This window comes from Carassius carassius, chromosome 16, assembly GCF_963082965.1.
Source record: "Carassius carassius chromosome 16, fCarCar2.1, whole genome shotgun sequence".
Taxonomy (NCBI): domain Eukaryota; kingdom Metazoa; phylum Chordata; class Actinopteri; order Cypriniformes; family Cyprinidae; genus Carassius; species Carassius carassius.
In genome coordinates, this window is record NC_081770.1 from 10,330,107 (window position 1) to 10,349,030 (window position 18,924).

General features: G+C 38.1%; 1 protein-coding gene across 6 annotated transcripts in view; it reads right to left on the bottom strand.

The window, feature by feature from the left end:
* Positions 1 to 18,924, bottom strand: part of LOC132159549 (acid-sensing ion channel 1-like) — a 165,659-nt gene that overhangs the window by 16,913 nt on the left and 129,822 nt on the right. For 4 of the 6 annotated variants that reach the window (XM_059569093.1, XM_059569090.1, XM_059569092.1 and 1 more), the window contains one exon: positions 769 to 919. In XM_059569093.1, coding sequence (XP_059425076.1) covers positions 769 to 919 — 151 coding nt within the window. Of the gene's footprint in view, positions 1 to 768; positions 920 to 7,504; positions 8,521 to 18,924 lie in introns of those variants that run through there. The other 2 variants (XM_059569091.1, XM_059569089.1) reach the window with 2 other exon arrangements.

Genomic DNA, 18,924 nt, shown 5'->3' on the forward strand with positions numbered 1-18,924 from the left:
AAAACCAAGTGAGCTCCCTATTTAGCATTTTAATGCATCGTAGACATAATTGTTGCCTTCTAAAATACCTAATTTTGGCGTATCATGGTTGCAATTCCAGAATAAACTACAATAAGACCGGAGAAAAACCTTCAATGTGGTGGATGAATCAAGACAAAGGGTTTAATCTAATCAAAACATCTTAGTAGCCTATATGTGTGCCAACATCAAATTGTATTAGAATAGATCGAGAGTTGAATTGAGCAGTTGCTATTTCAGTTAAGATGCTACTAAAAAGTGTCTATGCCCGCTAGCCATATTTTTTATGGATTTGAATTCATTCTGTCCGTTGCATTGAGCTTTGTGACATGAATGTTCATTTTACAATTAATTCACAGTCCATTCTGTTTAACCTGTTGATTAATATAAGAGCCAGTCTAGAAAAACTCAGAATAATCCTGAAATAAACCCTCATGAGCAGATTACTGACATTTAGACGACTCGGGTCATTGGTGGAATCCCAAGAGTTTCTGCTGGAATCATTTTAGTGTTGATTCATTTAAGGAACAAGGAGAGTAAAACTAGAGATCTGCTGGATCAGGATCTGAAAAAGATGTGTCATTCCCCAGGAGAGTGAACGAATCCAGCTAAATGCAATGCAAGTATCAGTTCTTTAGGAGAAATAAAAACAGACACAAAGGAACTGTTCATATTCAGGCTGGTTAATAATGTGGGATCTCATCTAAAACTGAGAAGACACATGAGATTACTCGGGTTAATGAGACGTACCAGTCTCTCCCCACACAGGCAGATACTCGTCCTGCTGGATATCCAGCATCAGCTCCAGCCCATTTCCCATCCCTCCCTTCATGGTGATCAGCAGCGGCCGGCCATCCTGTCCAGAGTTGAAGGTGTAGCATTTTCCATAGCGTGTGAAGATCTGGAAAAAAAGAAAAGAAAAAGGGACTTTGAACACTAAATAAAATGTTTTTTTTTTCTGTGGCTCAGTGGTAAAGCATTGCGTTAGCAGTGCAAAAGGTTGTGGGTTCGATTCCCAGGAAACACTTTAGGTAAAACAAAATTATATTCTGAATGCACTGTAAGTCGCTTTGGATAAAAGCGTCTGCTAAATGTATAGAAATTTAAAAACTAAATTAAATCTTAAAATTAAGATAGCTTAAGCAGGTGATAAACATTTAAATAAGGCATGTTTAAAGCTTTTCTATTTATAACAGTAACATTAATACATCAAGTGATTATCTAAGAAATATCTCCTTGTATAAACACAAGCATTTTCCTTAAAGTTCAAAGGTCCTTGAACAGGAATGACCCAGGTGCGCTTCTGGCTGAAATCGAAGTCTTTCAAATCAGGTTTCAGGAAATGGTTTGATTAATTACAGTGCATGACGTGATCTAGACTGGGGCAGGAGGGGCTCATCCAGCCGGTCTTAATTGAAACTGAACTAATGGATGTCTAATCAGATCACAGTCAGCAGGATATGGAGAGCACGGCGCCTCAGAAACACAACTGCTCCTCGCTGCAGGAGAGCCTTATTACCATCATGGACAAATGAGAAAAAATTCAATGTAAAGGAAATGAAAAGGCCACGTCTTTAGAGAGCTTAGTGACGTTATAAAAATGACAGCGCGCTCTCCAGGGAATGGCATCGCGGGAATAAATGCAACATGTGTCTGGATACAGAAAGCCATCTTTACCTCTTTCTCTTTGAGAGAGAAACCTTTCAAAGCCAATGAAGGAGGTGTCAGATATCAGATGGCGTGTGATGAAAGTCTGCAGACAGACAGACGAATGGCTGATTCAGCCAATGCACATGCACTGATTCACAGATGGAGCGCTTGTATATACACACATCCTGGCAAAGACAGCAAAAAAATACAAATAAAAGAGATACAGATTCTGTTCTGAGACTGAGTTTCTTTACGATTCTAGACGTCCATTAGTCAACAACTTCCATTTTTTTAACACTGACGCATTTCAATGAATCACACAGTAAAAGAGTCAAGTCACACGACAGGATCATTATTAATAAGACCTCGTTGTTGTCCATGCCTCAAAACCTTGTTTATTGCTAACCTAAACCACAATTCTGGGGCATTAACGAGTCATTTGCAAAAAGGAACATGCGCTATATTGTTTTTAAAAGCTCTTGCCTCTTCCAGACAAACATTTTTAAAAGCATCAGAATAATTGTTCCCTCTTGCCATTACCAACAATAAGTGCTCCGGCGCTTCTTCTACATCTGAACTGCTCCTGATGAGATAACAGCGTCTAAAGCGTTTAGCAAAGCGAAGCGAGGCTGTTGTCAAGACGAGAGAGTTGCTGTGGTAACACGGCATCGTTGGCTAGGGCTGCGTTGACCTTGGGACACAAGAGAGTCGATGCTAGTAGAGTATTTCTGAGAAACTTCACAAAGACGTCTCCTCAGTGAGGCCATCGGTCCATTGAGCACAGATAACTGCGTGTTATTTTGAAAGAATGGCCCTTCCCGAGAACCTTTGTATGCTAACGGTGCTTTAGAAAGGATTTACAATAGCCAAAAGGCTTTACACGCCGGAAAATTAGCCGGGAACACACTGTACGTGTCTGACTGGAGTATTTTTACAGTTCTTTTGAGGACAGAAATACATGTGTTTATTTGTCTGAATTTATAAAAAGGTGTGCTTGTCTTGAAATACCTTGTGTTTAGGGTTTGAACAGATTACTAACTCATAAATGAGAGACAAATGTCCAAACAACATGTCTAATAATGCATTCAAAAAGAGCACTATGCTGTGTCAAAGCTGGGCCACTGCGTGTCATCAGGCATCTTATGTGAGCCTCTGCTGCTTTAATAGAGAGCTGTCTCCTCTGGGGCTGAAGACATCAATAATACATGATCATTTCTGCCCTTTGAAACAGGACTTTATGAAAAATGAAACGCCTTTAAAACTTTGTGGCCGCTGAGGGTGAGTTTGAAGGAGCGAGGCGCTCTGATCTCCCAGGACGCTGTCAGACTGGGTTCAGAGACGGGATAAGAATCACAGGGGAGGAGCGGAGAACTTACAGCCAACAGCCTTAATCAGTGACTTCTTTAAAAATAAAGCCAGACACGAGAAATGGTCACATCTGATTAAGAACTAGATAAATATTATGCGCACAGCATTAAATTCAAAATATGCATCCAGGGCTTACAATTAACTGATTTCCATATATGCCAACATCAATTGAGAATATCTATTAAATAGCATTTTATGATAACGAAAGAGTATTATTTGTGCAAATGCAATTGATATAAAGGAACAATGAATAATGCAATGTAATAATGTAGATTAAAGTTACTATTACACAGGTTTATATTAAACATTAGTATTTGAATGAATGAATGAAGATGACAAATGCTGCAATAGCTTTCTTCTTCATTAATAGTTTTCTGTTAGTGCATGCATTGTAATGTTTACATACTGATCCTCTTTAAGGATAATTGTCTGGACAGACACATATATCAAAGCTAAGTTTTAAGGGATAAATTATTTGACTACGGGGGACTTTAAGGGAATGAGAACAGATATTAAAAGTGTATGTCATCATATTGGACCTGTGCATCTGGTCTTAAAGGGACAGCAGCCTATAAATACTTGCTGCTGTCACTAATGTTAATCGAACAACAAAACACAGCTTTGACAAAGATTAATCTAGATTTAATTGATTCATTTTATTTGTACCATTGTTCTGTTGTATTCATCTATGCCTGCAATTTGTAATTTTGTTCTTATTTTTTATTGGCAGTTCACTTGTCTTTAATCACATTTGAACTTTCTTAGTCAGGCTAGTAGATTTTCCTGTGGTAGCGCAGAAGTACTTAGCTTTAAGTAATAAATGGAAAACAAAGTTAAATCGAAATCCAACAATGATCTGTAACGAACTGTGATCCATTGAACCACTACTAACCAATTTGTTTACCCTCCAAAATATATATTTGGTACTTGGTGAATTTTGGACATTGGGTGGACCTGCAGTCGGGAAATATCGCTAAAACACTTAATATATATTAGCTCGTCAAACAAAATACATAAGCAATTATTGTAAATAATGAAACATGATCTGTCCCGTTACAGGTGCCAGTTTTTTAATATCTCTTTTTTTTTTACACAGAATGGGGGTATAAATAGATGGATGCGAAAGTCTATCATGAAATATGAAGAGTGCGAAAATGCTGACGGATGATATTGAATTCCACATTGTTCTTTAGTGTGCGATCTGAGACATAAAAAAGCTATTATTTATTTATTTAATGCTTTCTCCTGCATGCCTGCAACTCCACAAAGCAATTTCGCAATCCACCTTACGCAGCAGGGCTAGAAATAGAAGACGATACGTCACTATTAGCTTCCACTCCAGCGTGATAGGATGAAGACTGCTGAAGAAGATGTGGCTCCGGTGTCTCGCAAGCGTGACAGATATACCCATCACTACCGATCAAGATCAGCACACTGACAGTAGCGCCTTCGGAAATGAATAATTTACTGAGACCCAAATGGCACCGTGCCGCCCGCTCGAGGGCTCTCTGCGCACCATGTCCAACTCCTAGCAAGCTGAAGCCCTTTGTCAGAGTTGTCAAAGGACTCTGATTGCAAAGCTTGCGTGTCTAATAAGCTGCACAACTCAGGCCGTTTTGCCGTGACTCCAGATGTATGTAGCTTCGCGCTGTCTTGACGGATCAGATCAAAGCCGCTGAACTGGAAGACGATGAAATTATAGAAGAACACTGAAGCCAAAGTCGAGTCGAACATGTCGCCTGCTTTCATGATCCACATGTGGCTTAATTCGTGAAAATGCATTCTGCTCATGTTGCATAAATGATAGTTGACAGACAGAAATTTAAGCGTAAATGGAATTAAATAATCATTTATGGTTATCATATGGCACAAAACCCCATCTGATGACTTTAAAAGACTAGGAATATAGTGGAAAAGACGTATTGTATGGTGTACATCATTCTGGGGTTTTGGAACCACATGAGAGTCAGTAAACGAAAACAGAATTTTGATTTATGGATGAAATTTTCCTTAAAGCATCCAGACATAAAAAGTTAAGGCTTCAGTAAGAAGAGCCTGTGCTCTCCCGGTAGCTGTGTTTGTGTGTGTGTGTGTGTGTGTGTGTGTGTGTGTGTGTGTGTGTGTGGTTGATCTCAGAGGATAAACCGAGAAATCCACTGGATTTTGTGAGTGAGTGTTTGTCATGTTTGAAAGGTCGTGTTCCCGGTCTGACAGCGATCAATACTGGCACAAAGATGGCCACAGGGTGTGCCTCAACTTGATTCGGTCACAAAAATCAATACCGCTTCCTCTATTGACAGCAAGCCGCACACATCGACAGCAGACTCAGTGATGTAATGGAGAGGTAATGGGGCCAATTTAAGACCACCAGGCCTGCTAAAGGGGTTCATCTGTCAGTGGCCTGCCTGTGGACAGGAACACAGGCTCCAATCTCTCAATGTCGTCTCTGCTCAATCTCTCAAATCGCTCTCCACACTTTTGCTTTGGAGCAAGTAAAGGCTCATTGATTCTCAATATGATCTTATCTACATGCAGCAGACAAGTAACTTTTTCCTTGAGATTTCCATCCTCATTCAAATTCTCTCTCATTTGAGAACACCGTTTTTATATTAAATATTCAACTGAAAACATGTCAGAAATTATAAGGAAGAACAAACACTATAAATGATTCAAGAAATGGACTGTAATAATTTACCATTTCTGTACCATGTTTCATCTCAAGGTAGATACACCAATAAAGGGACAATGAGTAATATTAAATAATACATTGTGCTTTTACTTTGAGAAGAGATGCAGAGTGGTTGAGAACTGGGATAGGATAATTACAGTTTACTTCAAGCTTGACTTACTCTTCTATTTCAAACTCAAGCTGTGTGCTGATAGTACAAGATAGATGTTATTTCAATAAAAGCGGATCTGTATAGACCCTTGAGACTGACTTGGCTTCTTTCCGCTCATGCAAAGCTGCCGCAATTGAATTCGACAAAGTGACTCTGCTCATGTGTGAACGGGGGGATAGAAAAAGTGGAATTACAGAGAAAGAGTTGGGTGTCTAAATGGTAGATGTTTGAAGCGAGGTGTGTGTATTGACTAAACAGAAACAAGCCCACAGGGAAAGTGACCTTCCACCACAGTAGCTGCATTGATGCTAAACTACAAATCAAGTCAAAGTGCTTCGAGCCCAACAGCCAAATGATTCATGCTGAACACCGGCAATTTCCCTAAAAAAATAAATAATGCAAGCCGAAGTGTTAAAAAGAAACGAGTCACATAAATCCAGTCAGAATTTCCCCAACACACACCTTGACGGTCCTCATCGTTTGTTCTTCTAAACTCCCATACCAGCAATGCGATTATTATGCAGAATGAAGAATAAAGACATTCACGGGGCATTGCCTTCGACAAAATGACAGATCATAATTTCTACAGGCAAATGCAACGCAGTGCATACATTTAGTTAAATTACGTGAGACCTGGATGCGGGGAGATTGCAGATAAGGCTCTTGGGATGCCGAGCAACTCCTGATGCAATATATCAAGCTCAATATCCCAGGAGTCACATTGCTGAATCTGTTCAACATGACATTAAACTGTTTGTTTACTGACATAAATGTAATTACACAAAGCATTTGTCATTCTAGATAAATGGGGTCAAGACTAAGGCCATGTTAGTGCAGTAGCATGATAAAGAGTGCAATGATAAATAGATCACATATTGTCACGTGACCTGTTTATTTTATGTAAAATCCAGGCAATGGTTTAAAAAAAGAAAAAGACAAGCAGAAATAGTTCTTTTTGGATTTTGAATCCCTCTGGAGATGTTTAGAATGCAGTCAATGGAGCTTTCCTGTTCATTTGTCTCACTGGAAATTAAAAGGTCAAGTGCATTACAGTGTGTGATCCATTATTCAGTACAGTTTGCTCTTGCATACGGCACATTCTGGACAAATGTAAATTTCACATTTTGTATGAAGTACATATGTCAGCCTAAATACAGCAACAGTTGTAACAACAGTATTAGCGGAACAATCCCAAAGGCTACACTTACTATTTTTAAAAGTAGTGGGCAATATTCAGTGTATACTGTACATAACTGAAGTCAAAAAGAGTCAAAAAGAGAGATTGGTATTGCAGCTGAAATCAATTGCATTTAATTAAGTCCAATTGGAAATGGGTGGTGAAGAAGCAGTGCGTTGTGGGAAATACTGTATAGTAGGGCCTATTCCACACAGTATCAGCATACAAATGCACGTACTTTTAAAGTTGGCTTCAAATTAGACAAAACTCGTTCAAATGTGTGCATGGTGCACCAAGGACACATCTGCATCCTGCAGTAGTGTGGCAGCATGCTGTTGCAAACAAAGAGTAATTAATCATTAAAGAAGTGCAAAAGAGAGATTGTCATCTCGTTCACTGTAACAATTGCTGAATCCTCTGTTAAAGTGCAATTAAATGCACACAAACTTACAGTGCTAAAGTTGCGGGGTCCGCACATCTGGCCTTGAAATCGACAGTAAAGCAGCATCTCCTCGAGCTGATGCCCCAGACGGTCCAGTAACTGCCTCATGGAGGGCTCAGAGTCTCGAGGAGGGGGCAGAAAGTGGTTGAATTCCAGTATGCGAGAGAAAGGGGACCAGGGAGGCTCATTATGCGATGTAAGTGCTTCTCGGACCGCGGGGGACACCTGCCAGTTCTTCCCGAAGAGCCCAAGCCACCGTCCCGCGCTGAAGATGTCCGGTTTCTTCATGCGACGCGGCAGTAAGATGTTCTGGTTGCAAATCGTCACGGCGGGGAATACGAGGCGTTTCGCGTAAACCATCTGCGCCCTGGTGTACACCGGCGACGAGAGCAGGTACCGGACCCGGTTAGAGGACCAGGTGAAGAGCAGCGCTAACGCCGTCAGGAACGCCAGCAGCCACGCGACTCTGCGCGGGTACGAGCCGCTCAGAAAGACGTGTCTCAATCCGTGAAAGGTCGTGTGCTTCAAGAAAAGCTTTCCAGCTTCCTTCAGCGATCCTTCAGCGCGTTGTTTCGGTACGGTGTCGCTTTGGCACATCTTTGAGTAGGTTTGAGTCCTTTAACGCGCAGGTTTATCTCGGAAGAGAACCGTTAAACGCGCCAAAGCTGCCCAGAACGAACAAACATCGCGCGTTTCTGTTCCTGAGGCGTTCTACATGGGGAAACAAATCCGCAGTCTGGCCAAAACAGGTTGAAGTACAGTACTATAGTAAATTAGGACGGTAAAATATTATTTCAAATGCAGGTTTCCCTCAGGGAAGCGAAATATAGCCGGTGTAACAGTCTCAGCTGTTGCCAGAAACGCACGCCTCGCCACATTTTCTTCTCGTCACGCACTCGTTCGCTTCTATGTCATACAGTAAATCTGTTGAGCACCTCAAATTGAATTTCTTAAATTCAGTCGAATTAATTCACAGCTCGTTTCGGCAACCTCATAGCCTCTGCGCGCTCACAGCTCTCTGTTCAGCTCTGTGAGCGCGCTCGTCCTCTGCTGCCTGTTACTTCACTCAACTTTCCTGTTGCTGTGGTTAAAATGTTCTTTTTATTTTACGCCTTGCTGTTATAAACTATTTGATAATCTATAACAGTAGTGATCTAAATTTAGTTTATGCATTCATATAGGCTAGATAAAATGTTATATGAAATATATATATTTCAAATTTATGACTAAGTCATTCTGAAAATTAACATGCATTCAAAATCTGAAATAGCAGCTGGCCATTTTTTTCCCTTTAAATGAGGTTTGTATGTACAGCTTGTCTCTGTTTATGCAAGCAGCAGCCAATCATCAAAAATAGCATCTATCACACAAACACTCCTGTTGATGTCAGCATATTCACACTGCTACAGTGCTTTTTTACATAAATATAAGGTGCAGTTTTTAATTGCTGGTTGTATAATGCATCATTCAGACCAGTAATTACCCTCTCCATCCCTGTTAGTCTCTAAGTGGGCATATCGTGAAGATCGGGCTGTTAGTCAAGCAGGAAAATGGGCATGGTGCCCACAGGTCATGGCCCACTTACCTTAACAATGTGTTCAATGTCAATAACACTTTGCGGGCTCTGAGAAGCCTCACAAAGGCTCTTGTCCAAATGTGTACATAACAGAGGACAGTACTGACCAGAATGCTGTGCCAAAATAAACCTGTAAACACCTGGATGTGTTCAGTCTTATCTGGAGCTAACGCTGGTGGGTGGATCTGTGGACGTTCACTGTGTGTGTGTGTGTGTGTCCTTGTCCTCATCTGTTTTATTGAGAAAAAGATACGCAAGGACCTATGAATGTCACAAATAAATTACAGTGGAGGTGTTACGATTCCCATTTGCCATTTCATTTCAAAGTCGCATCAAATACTTGCCAAGAGCAGCTATTTAATGTTCAAGAGGAATTGAGCCTCACGATACAATTAAAACATAATTTCAGAGGGAAAACAGATCGTGATGTATGCATGCTATCTTGAAAGCTATTTTAACTGTAGTGGCACACAAACTACGGGTACGTTTGATTGGACAAAAAGATTAGTTTTGGCTGCTATATTAAGCATTCAATGGCATTAAAGTAATATTTCTGAATTGTATGTGTACCAATTTGTATTAATTATTTGAATTAGATTCGGAATATACGGTTTTATAATTGAAAATTCTATTTATTGGTTTAAAATTTAGAATTGGTTTTTATAAACACAGGGAAAATACATGTGATGAAGCAAGTATTTTTGTGGCTTTCAGGGCTCAGGCAGAAGGAATAGCAATGATTTTTCAATCTTTTTATATTTTGGAGGAGCGTGATGTTGGCATGGGACCCCAGTGGCTGTTCGTCACTGCACACCCACATGTTCAACAGTCACAGACGCTTTTTTACAAGCGTCTTCATCAAAGCGGATGTGGCTCTGCTGTGGGGACAATCACACGCTGAGCTACATCAACACCCAGATGAAGACGCAAATTAGTCTTTGGCTCAACTTGGTCTGCAGCTCGCTGCCAAAGACCAATTTATTACGAACTCAGAATGAATTCAAGCAATTTTTATTATTATTATTTCTTCTGGAAAATAACTCCAGGTGGTTTGCTGCTGTGGAGGAACAATGTATTATTTTTGATGCTGAAGGAGGCTAAAAGATTGGAAAACATTCCATCATATTGGTGAGGATTGAAAAATATCTTAAAGGGTTGGTGCAATTTTCTAAAGATAAATAAAAAGCAGTGCTTTCAATTGTGTATAAAATGGTTCAGTGCTGTAAGAGGAAAAGTGAACCTTCTATAACGGTTAAAAGGCACCAAATGACCCATAAGAGTTGCATTCTTTACATAACATTACACTGGGATGCAAAGAAAAAAAAATATTTTAACAGTAAAAAACAATAAGAGAAGGTTTGCCTTGGTACTAAACAGAACAGATGTGTTAAAAACTCTACCCCACATTGCAGAAATTGTATGATCAAAGTAAAGCCAATCAAGTTATTAATCTGCTAGCTGAGTCATAGTCAACTCTAGCAGATGGCCAGTTGGTTTAGGAAGAGACTCAAAGAGCAGAACCATGACAGAGCCACAACTGAGATTGCATTTTATGGGGAAAATCGTTTGCAGCCTAAATTACTGTAGTCTTGATGGGGTCTAGAGTGGTTTATTTCACGGTGAACAAAGGGAAAGCAGAAAGCACAACAGCAATACAGCTCCTTCCAATTTGGAATGAAATGGCAAACATTACAACGATAGCTCATTGATTTCTCTGGCGAAAGTACAGTAAGGCACTTCTTGCCTAAATGAAAGACACTCTACTTCTTGAGGGAAATTGAATTTGATGAAGTTTGATTTCTTGGTCTTTTCAAATGCGACTTAAATTTTCCATCCCGCAAAGGAGTCCGTTCAAGTTAGTTTTTGACTGACTACAATCTTTTATTCCTAACAAATACACACAAATGTTTTGAAAGTTGTCGTGCTGCAAGAATAGAGACCTAGAATTTTTTTTGAATGATTGCAGTTTGATTGGAAATAAGAGTTCCTATTGAAATCATTGTTAAATTTTGGCGGAATAGTTGGTCAATCTGATCTCAAATTCAGATGTCTATGAAATCTCATCCTAAACTCTACTTATCCATTATATATTAAATTAAAATGTAAAAATTTTATTTATGCATTTAGCAAACACTTTTATCCAAAGCAACTTACAGTGCATTCAATCTAACATTTTTTACCTAACGTGTTCCCTGGGAATCGAACCCACAACCTTGCACTGCTAAACATATGCTCTACCACTTGAGCCACAGGATCATATATATTGTAAAAACTAGTTTTCATGGAAGTAAGTGCTATGATAAATAATGTGATTTTAAAGAAATCCCATTTACAAATTTCTTTTTTATTTAACCTTTATTTAACCAGGGGATCTCATTGAGATTTAAAACCTCTTTTCCAAGAGAGACCTGGCCAAGATGACAGTGTATTGACAGCGCACAATAACAAATATGAACAACCAACACACATACATAAAAATAAACAGTGTGCATTACACTACTTAAAAATTAGACAACATTAGACTACTTAAAAATACATATTAAAAGCAGTGACAACGATTTATAGCATCTATTTCCAAAGATTTCATGTAGTGTTTAAATTGCCAAAAAAAAGAAAGCAGATTTTGCAACTTCAAATCAATCTGCAATGTGTTCCATGTGGAAGGGACCAAATTAACCAAGTAAATTACATATTTAAATAACAGTTTCTGCCAAACACTGTAAACTAGTATCACAGCTGGCTTGACGGTGCAGCTCTTATTTAACGCTCTGCATACTAAACCCAGTCCTCAGTACCCTACTAGTGTATGCTTTAGTGATCTGGAAAGCTGCCGATATCAGCACCCAGGCCGATGCCAAGTGTCCTCTGCGGAGACTCTGCAGCTGTGGACGGAGACGTCTCTCACATCCAAAAAACAGACAATTTAGTTCAGAGGATGGCAGAGGAGCTTCACTTTTACGGAGAGAACGGTGAACGAGAGGAGAAAGAGAATGAAGGAAAATAAATAAAATGCTAGACAATGCGGCAGTGGATGAGAGGACAGAATAAATCATGGGCAAAGCCAGCAAGAGAGAGAGAGAGAGAGAGTCACTGTTTCTCTAAACGTAATGAGCTGCGCTGTAACGTTAATCAGGAAACCAAAAAATGTGATTCATATCTATATTTATTTAATCAGAGGAAAGGATGGTTATGACATTTGAATCAAGAGAATAAATACAAGAGAAGTGATCGAAACATGCCAGTTCAGATACTGTAAATAAATGTTCAAGATGTTTGATTCAAAAGAGAGCACATTCAAATCAGGAGAAACAATATTTTAAGATGTTAAAATAGAAAAAGATATTGAAAGGAACATTAAAAAAATTTTAAGAAAAAATTATGTTCATGATATTGGAAATAGTAGGTAGTAAACATTCAAAATGAGATCCATTTTTGCTTATTGTTCAGATTGAAAAAAAAAATTTGGAAAAGGCTTTAATAAACCTAGATAATGATCAAATGGCTGAATATAACTTTCAAAACTGCTGAAGAAAGATCTGGAGACTCAAATTATTAGACTAAAGAATGCAAAATTTGAGACACTGAAAATTTTCTAATTGAGGCGAAAGGATCTTACGACTTGAATTCAGAGAAACATTTTTTTTAAGTGCTTGAAACAGGAGAAAAAAAGAGAATGATCAAAACCTTTGTAATGAAAAAGGCAGAATATTCCAATTCTATAACTGAAAGGACATTCAAAACGTCTGATTTACAGAGAAAGGATTTAAAAAAAAACACATTTGAACAGAGAAAGATGAATGTTCAAAACAATGACAGAAATTGCTCGAAACAAGAGAAATAATGTTCAAGAAGAGAATAAAAACTGCACAATGGTGCCTAACTAGGCTGGAACGATTATGGTGATTGCAATATCAAAAAAGAATATCTGGTGAAGTATCCGATTAACTTCTGAAGCAATCTAACATTGTGAAACGAACCCAACCTTAGGGTTGCATTTATGATCCCCAAAACTCATAAAAGCCAGAGTTGGAAAGAAACAAAGATAAAGCATCACTGGGCAAATCCAGTGTTTGTGATGAATTACTCTCAAGACGGCTTGAACTGATTCGCATGGGTCAGCTGCTCTGATATGAATCTTGTTCACATGACCAACCTTAAAAACAAGCAACAATAACTCATGCATGACTATAGAAACATCTCCAGAAACAATCTCTGCAATAAATAACACTGTCACTCTCCCAGAATTCTCCTGAGAGCCTCTTAAAGATAAACAGCTGCTTCTAAGGCACAGATCTGCATCAACCTCGCTACAGGTCAGAATTCCCAGCAGTCTGTGTTGTCAGTTTTTCAGAGCAGCGGGACATCAAAGTCTTGCCCCCAGATGCAATAATCTCTGTCGGTGCCATGCTAACATTTAAACTCCATTTCATTTTCAGTTTTTCACCTCAGGTGACCGCGAACACAAGCAATTTTTGCAGTCTTCTCTTGTGCCCCATGAGGAGTTATTTAAGTTTGTTTGATCTCAAAATTGTCTTTGAATTAAGACTGTGTAATGGGGCCTGATTCATTTCCAAAGTCACGCCGAAGGTTGCTCAGGTCTAACCTCTGTTACAGCGAGGCAAACACTAATAGAAATGAAGCTCAAGTCAGACTTGAAGTTAAAACAAAAAAACATATTCCATCAAAAATGAATGACTAAACGAGAAGGTTCTGTAGACGTCGCTTTATATTATTCACAGTAGATGAACTTGCACGTTGTAATGTCAAATAACGTTAAACTTTAAACGAGCATCAAACACAACACGAATGATCATATTAAAAGGGAATCGTTCACTGTTGTTGCCCACATGGACACAGATGAGCTTTACAAGCGTTATCTCATGACCAATTCGTACGTAATTTACGAGGTGACTAATTCGTACGAATTTGTATGAACGTACTCATACAATTTTATATGATTTGTCTAAACCCCAGTGTTGGGTTGGTTTAGGGGCGGGGTTAGGTGTAGGTCATTCGTACAAATTCATACCAATTGTGCAGTTCGTAAAATACGTACGATTTGTCAAAAATTGTATTAATTTGTACGAGTGTGGCCAGCTAGGTAATTATGTACAAATTGCTGTGAGATCGGGCTGGATTTACAGACGCAGATTCAAAATATAATGGTGAATTAAATAACGTTTTAAGGTTATATTTTAGCACACACACACACACACACACACACACACACAAAAACGAAACAAAAAAAAAACGATATTTTGCATCAAGATTACATTTATTTAGTATTCATATATAGATTAAGTGTTACCTATATAAAATATAATTTCTTGCTTTCCTCTTGATTTTAGGAGAAATATGAGCCAGAAACATTCTGGACAGAGTTTGTGGGATTCACCCATCATCACAAGCCGCCTGAACTCATCTAGGAAGCTGTACTTCTCTTTCCACCTGTCTGCATCACGGACAATCTGTCCAAGGTCTATTAATATGGCTCCAGGTACTATGTGTGTGTGTTTGTGTGTGTGGGCAGGGAAGGCGGATAACAGCAGTTGTCAGACACATACAGAGTCAGAGTAATGAGGCAGGACGTGTCGACTTCACCCTGCAGGAAACACACACTTGTGTGTATTTGTTTGTGTGTGGCTGATAGACTTCAACACCTGCTTGACCTCATATCTGAATCACTCCTGTCACTCATCCTGTTCATTTCCAACCAACATCCACCCTTTGAATATAATTTCACACTAGCATTTTACTGAAACTTTTTTTTCCCTCTAAAATATCGGCTACACTGCTGAGATCAATAAATAGAATCATGGTAACACTTCTGTATAGAGACCAGTTCTCTCTATTAACTATCTGTGTATCATGCCTATTATTAACATGCTGGCTCTGCTTTCGTCACTAATCACGCTACACAACGTCTTGTGTCATCCGCTAGAACGCCTTTTACTTATGACAATTAGATGAAGAGAGAGAGAAGTGCTAATTACATTTGAAATATGAATATTTTTCTTACAAAAACACATTAATTCACTACAGGAGGCCTTTATTCATGCCTGTGTGAGGCACATATTATTAAGGATGTGCAGGCTTTATTTGACGTGTTTTGGACTGTTGAACAGAAACAGCCGCCCACTGCAATGATAACACTTGGAAAAGCCAGAACAATTTTTAATATGACTCTGATTGGATTTTTCTGAGAAAAGAAAGTCATATACACCTAGGATGCTTCAAGGGTGAGTTAAACACTTTTTGGGTGAATTAACCCTTTAACAAATACCTTACTAACTACACTATTAATAAGCAATATAATAAGAAGTTTATTGAGACTTCAGTCGTAGTTAATGGAGAGAACTGGACCTTAAAATAAAGTGTGATCAGAATCATTTTAATACAGTGTTACAAACAGATCAGCCAGTGGTTAATGAGTCAGGCTTGAACTTCTTAAACTACATGTAGTAAAATAAAATAAATAAATAAAATATGAAATGTATATAATTATTCAAGGCCCTTCACAGAGTAAATTACAACAGAGTACATAAAATGAAAAAATAAGTACACAACATAAATGAATAAACATATTACATGAATAATAATAATAATAAACAGCTCAAGTGGTAGAGCATTGCATTAGCAAGCACAATGTTGTAGGTTCGAATCCCAGGGAACAGATGTTAGGTAAAAATGTTAACCTGAATGCACTGTAAGTCGCTTTGGATAAAAACATCTGCTAAATGCGAAAATGTAAAAAATAAATTTTCAAATCAACATACACTCTCTAATAAATGATACACTAGTTCTTAAAAGTCTAATTCAGCACAAAAAAAGTACATTTCAATGAGAAAAAGTGACAAGCTCCAGTTATTTCACAGACACAGAATAAAGTTTCTTTAGTACTCAAAAAAACACCTGCAAAAATGTCTCAAAAGAGCTATAAAAACTATAAAATCAATAAACTTTGTCAAATGACTTGTTGTTCTTCAAGTGCTTATTACATCGCTTTGGTTCCTCTCAAGTCTCCTAGCGGATTCATATCTTGTAACTTGTGCACTGAGATCTCAGAACGGCAATCTTGTGAGTGCTTTCCATTTCTGTGGAAAGCAATACACATCAGAAAACATTACTTAAACACACCCCTTAAGCAAGTATATAAATAAAAACAAGCTAGAAAAACATGTCTATACATGAACACACACTCCTCTGGCCTTTAACATATAATCAGACTCCTGCAACCACTATGATACTACAATTCAAGCCTCTCTGGCTCTCTACAATTGATGTGAGCTGCAGATCTTAGTTTATCCGTCTCAGTTAGAAGCGGCTGAACTGTCTGTCACACAGCCAAGTGTGAATCTCTTTAAAAGTGAGTCTACAAACATGAAAGCTTTCACATCCTCAAACCAAACCAACGCAAATCCTACCTTTTCAGACGGCTGCTGGATATTCTTTACTCAATATGAGGAATGAAAACATCAAGAAGCCATTAGTGATTAAGTAACAGGCCAATTAGCCATGATAAGTGCTTACTGGGGTGTCAGTTCTGGACCATGTGTCACGCTCCTCCTAATTAAAGACATTTATGGGATATTCATCCTCTTTACCCCATTTCCATTTTTTATTTTTAGAGCCCATTTTTTACATTTCCATATTTTCTCCCACATTTAACCTCTATGATGACATACAGGTTCCAATTAAGGCAAAAACAATGTTTTTCTGGTCCATCTTGAGATGTTGGACTATTTTGCTCACATAACATGTCATCCGTCAGACTAATGGAAAAAAAAACAACAAAAATAGACATTTAAGTGTTTGTTTTGTTCAACTTTGTCCGTTTGCATCATTGGGTTTCATATACAACACAAATCACCATCTTCACACTATTTCACTTCTCATTTTTAGAGCCCATTTTCAACTGTTTTTACTACTTTTTAATTTTGGGGATTATCAGTTATCAATGCTCTTTAAATATTGTTCACAGAAAGATTTGTGTTCTGAAAATGTATGCAAATTAGGGCATATTTAATTAGACATTGGGTCATTTGCATATTTCAATCTTGGGGGTTACAAATTACAAGTAACGCAAGTTACGCAATCAGATTAGCTTTTTTTTTAAGTAACCCATTACTTTTTAATTTAGAGGAAATATTTGAGTTACTTTTTCAAATATTTAACTCCAGTTACCTTTTATATTTTTTCAGCCTGAGGCGTATTCACTCACTTTTGGTGATAAAAGGGCTTTTACATTTGTAAAATAACTTTTTTATATTAAAAACAAACAAGCGAGTCCTGCCCAGATGTAAAAAGTAACTAAAAAGTAACATACTGTAACACATTACTTTCCATAAAAAGTAACTAAGTAACGTAATAAGTAACGTTTTTTAGAGAGTAACGCAATATTGTAATGCATTACTTTTAACACTGGCATAATTACACATAATATTTTAGAAGCCTTATAAGATTTATAACAGTTGTAAAAGGCAAAACATCATATAAAAAGTGAAAGTGACATGACATTCAGCAGAGTATGGTGACCCATACTCAGAAATCATGCACTACATTTAACCCATCCAAAGTGTAAACACACACACTGTGAACACACACCCGGAGCAGTGGGCAGCCATCCATGCTGCAGCACCCGGGGAGCAGTTGGGGGTTCGGTGCCTTGCTCAAGGGCACCTAAGTCATGTGATTGCCAGCCCAAGACTCGAACTCACAACCCAACTTGCAGGGCTTTACACTTACATTTCTTTTTAGGAGTAATTTTTTTATTTATTTAACCTTAATAAAAATTAAATAAAAAATAAAGTAAAACCCTGCCCTCTATTTAATATTCCGTTTCACGTGGAAATATTTCACAACACTGGAGAAAAGTTGTTTGCAACTTTCTGTTCACTGGGACTTTAATGAGGCTCAGAAGGGGCATGAATGCATTCAAATTCATGATAACAATATGTTATGAGATTAATGTTTTAAATAGAAGGTTTTGAATATAGAAATATTAAATGATTTAAATAACTGAAAAAATACTTTAAAAATTAAACTAAAACTGCCAGTAGGGGACAGCAAGTCACTGTCTTTGTCACTGAATGATTCATTCAGTCAGTTCGTTCAAACGGCAGATTTATTCAGGAACAAAGCAAGCCACTGTCTTTTTGAATGGGTCATTGACTCACTAGATTTGAATCTTTTTCGAGACATTTCGTTCATTTCAGAATAATATAAATAAAATGGCATGTTAAATATCCCAACACATCTAGAACTTACGAAAATGTTGATTACATTTGTAAAAAAGAATAAAAATAAACTATGGGGTAATGCAGCCAAAGCCAAATTATAAGAAACCAAAATGTTTTATTAATTGATTAGTTGTTGGGTCTTAAGTTCAGGCTATTGCAGTCTGACTCTGTTAGTTCACCTCACCTCCTGATCCGAGACGTTCTTTCCTTTGCAACTTCATATTTATCAGGTTTGTTCTAGTTTGTTTAGTTGTCTGCTCGTCAGTGTCTGACTCTGATCTGTCTGCTGGGCTGTGCCGTGTGTGATACAGCAGGGCCAGAAACAGAAACGATTAGTTAATCTTTCGAGTCTCGAGTTCGGGTTCGGGTCCGAGTCTCGAGTTCTTCCTCAGTCCCATAGAGGATTTTGGGTGGTTCTTTGCCTCCATGTCATTAAAATCGATAAATGCACAGAGCCGCTTTTAAAGTTGACTACTGTATGTGTTAATATGAACATTTAAGACCTGTGTTTGTTTTTAGATTCTTTGTCAGGATCAATCCTGAAGAGGGCACAAAGGGCACTGCAAAATTCGGTAAAAGCCGAAAGACAGGTGGAACTGTACAGAGAAAAGTTG